This window comes from Rhinoderma darwinii, chromosome 10 (genome assembly GCF_050947455.1).
Source record: "Rhinoderma darwinii isolate aRhiDar2 chromosome 10, aRhiDar2.hap1, whole genome shotgun sequence".
NCBI classification, from domain to species: Eukaryota; Metazoa; Chordata; class Amphibia; order Anura; family Rhinodermatidae; genus Rhinoderma; species Rhinoderma darwinii.
In genome coordinates, this window is record NC_134696.1 from 15,592,073 (window position 1) to 15,602,139 (window position 10,067).

Here is a 10,067-nt window from a genome sequence, read left to right on the forward strand (position 1 = left end):
TTAATCAAGTGCATATCAGAAATGGAAAATTTGACCTGGCCACAGGGGCATCAATTACCCTTCATCATGAAAGGGTTAACAATAAAATAGATTTGTTTCTTTAAAGATCATTATTTCTCTATGTGAATTTATTATAACACAAGTTCCCATGACCGGCTCATGAATATAATAAGTCATCATGTGATAAGTTATTCTTAGTAACACACTATGTAAATTGAATCCTGGTAATTATATAAAGACCTTGTGCCCCGATCTAGAGGTAGTCACCCCGTCTGTGATACAAGAGTAGATGATGGATTCCAGTCCACATAAGCTCTATCATGTACATGGCTTTGATTCTAGACAACATCTGGAGGATTATTTTTCAGATAAACCTGACATGGTCTTTCGAGATGACTTTTTGCAATTTTTTATTGATAATCTTAAACAAGTTTTCGCAGTGGGTATGTATCCTGATTTTGTTACTCCTAAGATACATTGACGTGTATATTATTCTATATTTAACTGGTTTAAAATACTTGAAACAATATAAATAAATATATATTGGAGAGATAGATAAACTCTAAGCATATGTTGGTTACAGGCTAGGTACAGTTTGGAGAACCAACTTCCCCCCATATTATATCAAATAGACTGCTCCATAATTATAGAACCATACCGAAGGAAGAGAGCTATAGCGTCTAAGTATACAAGAATATATAAATTTTATTGATAGAAAATAACATACATTTAAAATCACATCATAAGAAGACTCTAGTACTAATACCGTGGTATACAATACAGCACAGGACAAAATTCAACAAAGGAGTGATATATTAGGGCAGACCCAAATTCACTACCCATACAATAAAGTATATAGAATATCTCAACCAAGTGGGTCATATACTGCTAGTTCTCGATGTCCTAATGTTTATGTGGCAACAGTGGATAAATGCCTGGCCAAAATATAGTGACATAGGGAAACTCAGTACTTGTATGGTGATCAGTTATAGTGATGCTGTCTTACCCATTAAAAGGTGGGAGTCTCACGATATGTCCGTGCTGGAAGGTCCACAGAACAACCCCAACGCGCGTTTCGCTATCTTTGGCTTCCTCAGGGGGTACATTAAGCCCATAGTGTTTGTAATCCTTTTATAGTGTGTGTACATAGAGAAATGAATCCATATTAGCGCCGAGATAGAGGTCGGCGCTTGTACGATGACGCGACCGGAAGAGAGGCATGCCCCACATCCGGCCCCGCATGCTGTAGCGCATATCCGGACTCCCGACGCGTAACGGGAGTTCCGGACATGCGCAGTGCATGAGTCGAAGCCGAAGGGGGCAGGCGTCGCCGCAGGCCGCCTCACCGAGCAAGCGCACGTCATCAGGGAGGTAAGTGGATTCGAAAAGAGAGATAAAAGGAGATAACAGGATCAGGATACCAGAGTCACAGATCTACGCTGTACATCGTATTTCAGTAGTTCCGATGGCAGTGATATAGTTATAGGATCGCCTAGGTTACGATAAGAATTAATGGCATATGTAAACATGCAAAAAAGATGCAAACAGAGAAGGACGGTGACAAGTAATAAATGGATAATTGAATATATATAAATACGTGGTACATAATTATATGTGATGTGGTGTCCAAAAGTTTACGTAGGACTCACCTCTAGAGAACTACGGGTCCGTACGAGGGAACACGTACGTGACATCATGGGGGCAAGAGAATCTGTCGATATTACACAACTAAAAACACTACCGAGGCACTTCAAGACATATCATGACTGTAACCCCAAAACTTTATCAATACGAGGTATCGAAAGGGTTCACTGTGGCATCAGAGGGGGTAATGCGAGAAAGATTCTTGCACAGAAAGAGTGCTTCGGCTTCGACTCATGCACTGCGCATGTCCGGAACTCCCGTTACGCGTCGGGAGTCCGGATATGCGCTACAGCATGCGGGGCCGGATGTGGGGCATGCCTCTCTTCCGGTCGCGTCATCGTACAAGCGCCGACCTCTATCTCGGCGCTAATATGGATTCATTTCTCTATGTACACACACTATAAAAGGATTACAAACACTATGGGCTTAATGTACCCCCTGAGGAAGCCAAAGATAGCGAAACGCGCGTTGGGGTTGTACTGTGGACCTTCCAGCACGGACATATCGTGAGACTCCCACCTTTTAATGGGTAAGACAGCATCACTATAACTGATCACCATACAAGTACTGAGTTTCCCTATGTCACTATATTTTGGCCAGGCATTTATCCACTGTTGCCCCATAAACATTAGGACATCGAGAACTAGCAGTATATGACCCACTTGGTTGAGATATTCTATATACTTTATTGTATGGGTAGTGAATTTGGGTCTGCCCTAATATATCACTCCTTTGTTGAATTTTGTCCTGTGCTGTATTGTATACCACGGTATTAGTACTAGAGTCTTCTTATGATGTGATTTTAAATGTATGTTATTTTCTATCAATAAAATTTATATATATTGGAGAGAATAGCTTTTTTTAGGGGTGTAGGAGATCAGAGGAGGCGACCACACGGCCCCAGTCATCTGGAAATTAACAGGGAGCAGAGTAAAGTCCTGGTCATTGAATATGATGACAAAAAAAATCGAGTCTCAGCATTTAGTAGCGTCATTGTTTTCAACTCTGTAATCTCCATTCCCTTTTGGGGAATGAAGAAAAGACAACTAGAAAATGACAATTATGGGTGCAATTACTTAACCCTTTAAATGCTATGTAAACCTTTGAAGATGAAATCAGTGTATGAGTGTGTTTTGAGCAACTTTTAATGTATTTTTATTAAAAAATATTTTTACTTTTTGAGATATAGCTGCTTTGTATCCTGTATACAGAGCAGCTGTATCATTACAATGTTGCTGAAAACACTCTTATACACTGTTTTATTAAAAACAACTGTTTTCAAAGGTTTCCATTTTCTTTAAGGATTTGCCTATTTTCTTCTTTCAGGACAAAGCTATATGTGTAGTTTTTACATTGCTATAAGACATAACTTTGTTTTTTTACGTTGACATAGTCATATGATGGCTTGTGTCTTTGCGGGACGAGTTGTAGTTTTTATTGGCACCATTTTGAAGCACATATAATGACTCTTTTTTTCTTTGTACATTTTTTTAGAGGGAAATTCTGACATTATTTTTTGCTGGTTTTTTTATGGTGATTTTACCATACGGTATGAATATCATGTTAACTTTATTCTCTGGGTCAATACAAATACAACTATACCAAATTGATATAGTTTTTATGTTTTAGAACTTTTGAATCATAAAAGCAATTATTTATGAAAAATAAATAACCTTTTTGTAGCCAAGTTACGAGAAACAGATTTTTTTCAACATAGCTGTATAATGGCTTTTTTTTTTGTGGGAAGAGTTTTCGTTCTTATTGGTACCATTTTGGGGTGCATATCATCTATTGAATACATTTTATTTCATTTTTGGAGAGGAATTTAGATAAAAAGGCAAATATGCCATTGTTATTTTATGCCATGCGCAGTGCGGGATAATCAATTAGTTAATTTTATTAGTCATTATGATTGTGCCGGTGCCCTACATGTTTTTTATTATTATTGTTTACTATTTTTAAACAATAAAGTCACATTTTTTATGAAAAATGGGTTTATTAATTTTTTTATTTTTTTGCTAAGCTTTATTAAACTTAATTTTGCTTTTGCTTTTTGATTGTGTGATTAATTGTATATTACGTTGGAATACTTAGGGGCACCGATGGGTTAAAGGATGGGATCAGAGGTTGCTCTGAAACCGACTGTTACAGCAGAAACCCGGCTGTCAATCCCCACAGAGCTAATGGTGTAGAACCCTGTGCGATGACCATAACGTACTTGCATGTCATGGTGCTTTTTGTTAAGGCATTCTTTCACGTACAAGTGTGTCATGGTAGCCTAAGAGGTTAAATTTGCTGTTATTTGACAATTTGCACTACTGTCATTTTCTGACCTATTCCAAATATGTTTTTGTTAAACTAGAACCTAATCTCTAGAATCTACAATTCAATAAAAAATCTCCATATTTAGAAATAAAATGCACCAACAATCACTTTCTACTCAGGTTACCACTAATGGCCGTTATGACCAGCGGGTTGTGGACCCACTGTGTTACTCCACTGGTTTGATTTAGGGTCACCTCTAAGAGCGTTATCTAAGTAGCCTCCCCATTCTTCAACTTCTAACCCTGTACGGGGAAATGGATTTTGGTGCGGAAAGACCAGGTCGCTACCTCTTGAGTTGGTCCCAGTGTGAGTAACAGCTGGCCCAGTGGACCAGGATACAACGGTGTAGCACACCGAGAGTACATGCACCGGCAGATGATACCTTGGCAGATGAGTAAGGATTAGAGTTTGTAATAGGCGGGAAGCCTTGGGTTTTTGGACATAGACAAGCAGTAGACAATGGGATGCAGAATAAAAGTGCGTAACTGGATGCAAACTGGCAGTGGATAACAAGTCACAGGCTAGTAGCAGATAACAGTACAAAAGCTAGTAGCAGATAGCAGGACAGAAGCTAGTAGCAGATAGTTGGATACAGGCTGGTAGCAGATAGCTGGACACAGGCTGGTAGCAGATAGCTGGATACAGGCTGGTAGAAGATAGCAGGACACAAGCTGGTAGCAGATAGCTCGATACAGGCTGGTAACGGATAGCTGGAACCTTTTCAGGACACGACTAGGTTGCTCCAAAGTTGCTCAGACACCAGGTGAACTATGGAGATGCCTTGGATAGTCTAGGAGCAATCAGGGATTGGTTTGTGGAATTTTGCAATGCGCACACGCTGGTCCTTTGAGAGGCGGCCAGAGCGCTCACAAGCGCACTAAGGAATACACAGCCGCAGACAGGAGGAGAGACACACAGAAGACACCTCAGGCCAAAGCAGGCCAGCAGGACAGGCCACCATCGAGATAGAATAACGGCAGAAATAATGACAGCTCGGCAGGCTTATTAACCCTTTCCCGGCCCATGATGAAAATGAACATCATGGAGTGGGTGGGTGAAGTTTGGAGCGGGCTCACGCGCTGAGCCCGCCGCATATGCTGAAGGTGTCATCTGTCTATCACAGCTCACATGCTGCTTTAACGACCAGGAACAGTGATCGCACCGTTTAACTAGTTAAATGCCGTTGTAAATAGCGACCGCTGCATTTAAACCGTTAGAAGGAGGGGGCGGTACCCACCGACAGACCAACGGCTCCCCGCAATGCGATCGGGGGGAGCCGATGGTTGTCATGGCAGCCCGGGGCCTAATGTAGGCCCCAGGTGTGCCTTCTGTACACCTCAGCTAATCTATGCCTCTGGCAGGGCTTAGCAGAAGTATGTAAAAATAACAATATACTGCAATATATTTGTATTGCAGTGTATTGTACCATCAATCTAATTATTGTTGGTTCAAATCCCCTAGGGGGGCTAATAAAATGTGTAAAAAAACAGTTAAATAAATTTTTCAGGAGTTTAAAAAAAATAAAAAATATTTAAAGTCCAAAAAACGCCCCTTTTTCCCATTTTTCCCCAATCACAATGTAAAAAATAAAAAATGAAAAAAAATTGGTATCACTGCATTCGTAAAAGTCTGAGCTATTACATTATAGTTAGGAATAACAAGGAAAAGAAAACTCCTAGGAGAGGCGCTCCTGTGTCCATGATGTATATCTGGAGGCTTTAATTGGTGAAGACAACTCAGGTAAGATAAAAATGCCATTTTTATTCTTATTAATAAAACCCCTTGGCATAAGTGTAAAAATAATAAAAGAACTGCAACGTATTTCAACCCTGAACCAGGGTCTTCATCAATGAAGACCCTGGTTCAGGGTTGAAATGCGTTGCAGTTCTTTTGTTATTTTTACCCAAGGGGTTTTATTAATAAAAATGGCATTTTTATCTTACCTGAGTTGTCTTCACCAATTGAAGCCTCCAGGTATACATCACGGACACAGGAGCGCCTCTCCTAGGAGTTTTCTTTTGATTGTTATTCCTAACTAGATTTACCGCTGACTGAAGTCATCTTCATATGCACATCTGATGTCCAACTCCCGAGGCTTCGCACACTGTGGATTCTTTTGATTGCAGTGGTATTCTGCTAAACGCTTTACAATTGAATTGTACTGACCATCTTGCACAACCCAAACAGAAGTGTGATTTACCACCTTTTTTTGTTATTTTACCCTATGGATCCTGACTATATTTACCTTAGAGGAGCGCCAATAAATACTACAGCTCCTCCAAACAAAAAATAAGCCCTCACATCGCTCAATCGACAAAAAAAATAAAATAGTTATGGCTCTTAGAATGTTGTGAAACAGAACACTTTTTTTAACAAATAGATTTTTCTTTGCAAAAGTAGTAAAATATATAAAAAAAACTATATAAATTTGGTACCACCGTAATCGTATTGAGCCGCAGAATAAGGTTAAGTTGTCGTTTTTACTGCACGGTAAAATCTGTAAAAACGAAACCCAATAAACTATGGGGGAATTTAGTTTTTTTCCAATTGCACCCCACAAACATTTTCTGTCTGTTTCCTAGTACATTATATGTTACTTTAAATGGTACCATTAGAAACTACAACTCCTTCCGCCAAAAAAAATAAGCCCTCACACCACTCTATTGATGGAAAAATAAAAAAGTTTTGTCTCTTGGAAGGCGGGGAGTGAAAAACGAAAACGCAAAAACAAAAAATGCCTGGGTCTTTAAAGGGTTAATTTGGAGATTCTCCTCAGGGTCAGGTCCAGTCTTGTCACAAGAACTTAATTACTAAGAAGGGGGAAAACGTCAGCTTACGGTAGATCAAGAAAAAAACTTAGAAAAAAAGGTAAGAGGTAAAAGGCACCTATTTAGTATAGCCAGTAAAGGGTCTAGAAATCAGAAATCATCGGTGTCATAAGTGAAACGCTAGAGATGAATATTCAATAACACTGAAGGAACCAACATGTATCTTATAGATCCTTAAAAAGTAGACTTTATTTTTTTTAAATATTTTCAATACAATAACTCTTAGGATTTCTGAGCCTGCATAATGAGTTTGGTTTAAGATCCAAACCCATAGCTTCCCTTGGTCCACCTTATATGATTTTTGTGTTACCAGGTGGGTCTATCACCCTTTTTTTGTACTGATTGTACTACACAGGAGCGCCCCATGTTTGCTTGTTTTATTTTCACATGAACAGCTACACCACAGGTTATTGAGGACACGTAGGGTGACCTATAATCCTTACCATCAGTTGAGCACCTCAATTTAAGATTGTTTCAAAGACATTTGGATGGTTCTCCTTACTGTCCCATGAGCCTCCCTTCTCCTTTTCCATTACTCTAACTAAAGAATTATAACTTTGGTGGGCCTGCTCTTAATATGCTTATGAGAAGTATAAGACTAATACCACCAAATCTATCCCTAGAGAACATTTGAGGATTAGTTTATCTTTTTTACAGATTTTCGGGTTTTGGCAAACCAATGTTTATGTCGTTTGCTAGAAGTAATACAGACATATGTCATTGTTTATCCACAAGATATGTGAAGATTTAACATATTAGATGTTTCAGTGTACGGACGTTATTTCTGCAGGTCATATTAATGGAGACATCTTGATTGACCTCAGTGTTGGCTCGTTTATTCATCATCTATATTCAGCCTCTGAATTTTTCAAAAATATCATAGTCCTGAAGGTGAGTAACAGATGCATCATGGAGCTGAAGAGATGGGTGGACGAACGTACGGGAGCATTTTATTGGGGCCATACATCAGCACTTCATCAAGAGAAAGAAGAAAACAGGTGACGTATTTGTCCAAATATGAAGTGAAAAACCACTGTCATTGTCGTTGCTGCTCCTGATACAACAAATATAAGAAAAGATGGGGCTAGGATCCCGGAAAAAGTTTACTCTGTTAATGCTCAGATGTAATAGTCAAATGTAAAAATTCTATTACTCCCTCAGTTCAATATTCTTATACATAGGGGGCGGTATTATACAAAGTAATGCTGGATAGGCACATAAGGAGTATAAGCCTGACACTTGGGGCAACACTCTTGGATGATTCAAGCGTTACCTCTAGTATTGCAAGTCAATAGTCCAGTGCTAAGTCCTGAGCCACCATGTTGATGTTGACTGTGGGACAATCACTTTCCTTGTCTTTTTTATTTTCCAGTGATCAGTTTGAGGACAATGAAGGAAAAGTGAGATCAGCCATTCAACATGTTGTGAAATGCGACCTGGAGAAAGAGAATATGACAGAGCCGCTGGTCTTACCACCAGCCGATTGTGTCATCAGTGCTTGGGGTCTGGATAATGCCAGCAAAGATCAAGATGATTACATCAGATATTTGAGGAAGTTCTGTGGGTTGCTAAAACCTGGAGGACACATCATATTAATTGGGGTTTTAGATGCAACATATTATACAGTCGGGAAAGACAAGATCCATAGTCTCACATATAATGAGGATTTTGTCAGGAAAGCTCTAGTTGGAGAAGGTTTTATCATTGATTACTGTAAGGTCAAGGAGAGAACGGCTGTCAGTGACATTACTGACTATAAGGCCATCATATTCATTGCAGCACACAAGGGGAATTAGGGTGAAACTTACAAAGTCTTCATGTTATTAGTTCATATTTTAAGCTTAAATAAACATATAATAATCAAAAAGAAGCTTCCTTAGTGCAGTATAGAAGAGTATAGACCGACCCTGGGCATCTGGGACATCATAGGAGTCTTAAGTCTTGGGATCAGTTGCTTTCTCATTGTTGTTCTGTTCCTGCTTAATATGAATAGTGTAATAAAGTAAAGCATATAGCATTAAATTGTGTACTTTACTTGGGTGGGGGCACAAATCTGCTTCATAGGCTTTACAAACCTTCATTTAGGAGCAGAAATTTATAAGTTTTCCATTTTTTGAACACATATTTTATTCCTTTTTCACATTTCCATTTATGAAAATCAATATGGTAAAAAATTTGACTCCCCCTCTTTTGTGTCTCAGGCCTCGTCTTCTCCCATCATCAAACACAAAGATAGCTGGGAGAAATGTTGTCAATCAAATCACGTAATTCACAAGGTCCTATATGTATGTACACGTTCCATCATATCATGTCTATTTCCTTCAGAGATCATATTCGGTATAAGGCTCCCAACTGACTAACCAGTGATATCACATGCATGTATGGATTACTAGCGGATTCTTCGTCTTCTTCATTCTTACAAATAAATGTAATGTTAGATATAATCCCCACCCAATGAATCACTTATGGAAAAAATAATTATTAGGAGGCATCCATCATTCTCTACTATTTCACTGTGGAATAAAAGATTAACGTTAAATAGTAAAGAAACCTATTTTCAAAGCCAAAATGTGTCCAAAAATGCAAAAATTCGAAGAATGAGTTCATTAAACACCACGTGGATTTTCTTTAAGTATAACCAAAGGATCTCCATCTCAATTTAATCTTACTAAAATTTCTAACATACTTAAAGCGCACCTGGCGTTTCATTTGACTTTTCAGGATAAGCTGCCATGTGTGTGTACATGAGGAGTAGCATTATTACTGGCCATTATATGACTCTGATTTTGCAATTTTTAGCAGTGTTTCCCTTTGCATGCTGGTTTGTTGAAATGACAGTGCCCATTTAACCATATGTCCTATAACAATACAAATAAATAGTTCAGCCTTTAAACAATCCCAACTAGAGATGAGCAAAACTATTCTGCACAAATTGAATTTGATTTGAATTTCCCTGACATCCGAACTAGAAATTGAAGAACTAAACTTAATGTAATGGAACAGGATAAGGAAGATAAGGAATCCCTATTTAAACATAAAACTAAAAAAGAAATTTTTTGTTTCTACTTATTCTTCTGAGTGGAAATATCTCTAATTTCAGAAGTGAACATCGGTCAATCTTAAAGAGTCATTTCCCCAGATAATTGAATTCTAAGTGCCACCGATTATGTCCCAAAGGAAATCTAGAAATTTGAGCGATAGGTTGGTCCATGCGGACCTGGGACCTAATAACCCAGAAAGAAGTGCTAGGAAAGGGTCATATCCCTGCGT

The 10,067-nt window shown here is 38.7% G+C and overlaps 1 protein-coding gene across 1 annotated transcript; it reads left to right on the forward strand.

Moving 5' to 3' along the window:
* Positions 1-222: 222 nt before the first annotated feature.
* On the forward strand, positions 223-8,593 carry LOC142662509 (nicotinamide N-methyltransferase-like). Its single transcript, XM_075840718.1, has 3 exons — positions 223-443; positions 7,588-7,795; positions 8,170-8,593. The coding sequence occupies exons 1-3, from the start codon at positions 290-292 to the stop codon at positions 8,591-8,593; spliced, it is 786 nt and encodes a 261-aa protein (XP_075696833.1). The 5' UTR covers positions 223-289.
* Positions 8,594-10,067: the final 1,474 nt, after the last annotated feature.

Excerpts from the sequence above, each read along its gene's own strand:
- LOC142662509 (XM_075840718.1), top strand. The coding sequence starts at position 290 with ATGATGGATTCCAGTCCACATAAGCTCTATCATGTACATGGCTTTGAT. Across the intron at positions 444-7,587 it reads TAAACAAGTTTTCGCAGTGG|GTCATATTAATGGAGACATC; the intron begins GTATGTATCCTG and ends TTATTTCTGCAG. Across the intron at positions 7,796-8,169 it reads CAAGAGAAAGAAGAAAACAG|TGATCAGTTTGAGGACAATG; the intron begins GTGACGTATTTG and ends TTTATTTTCCAG.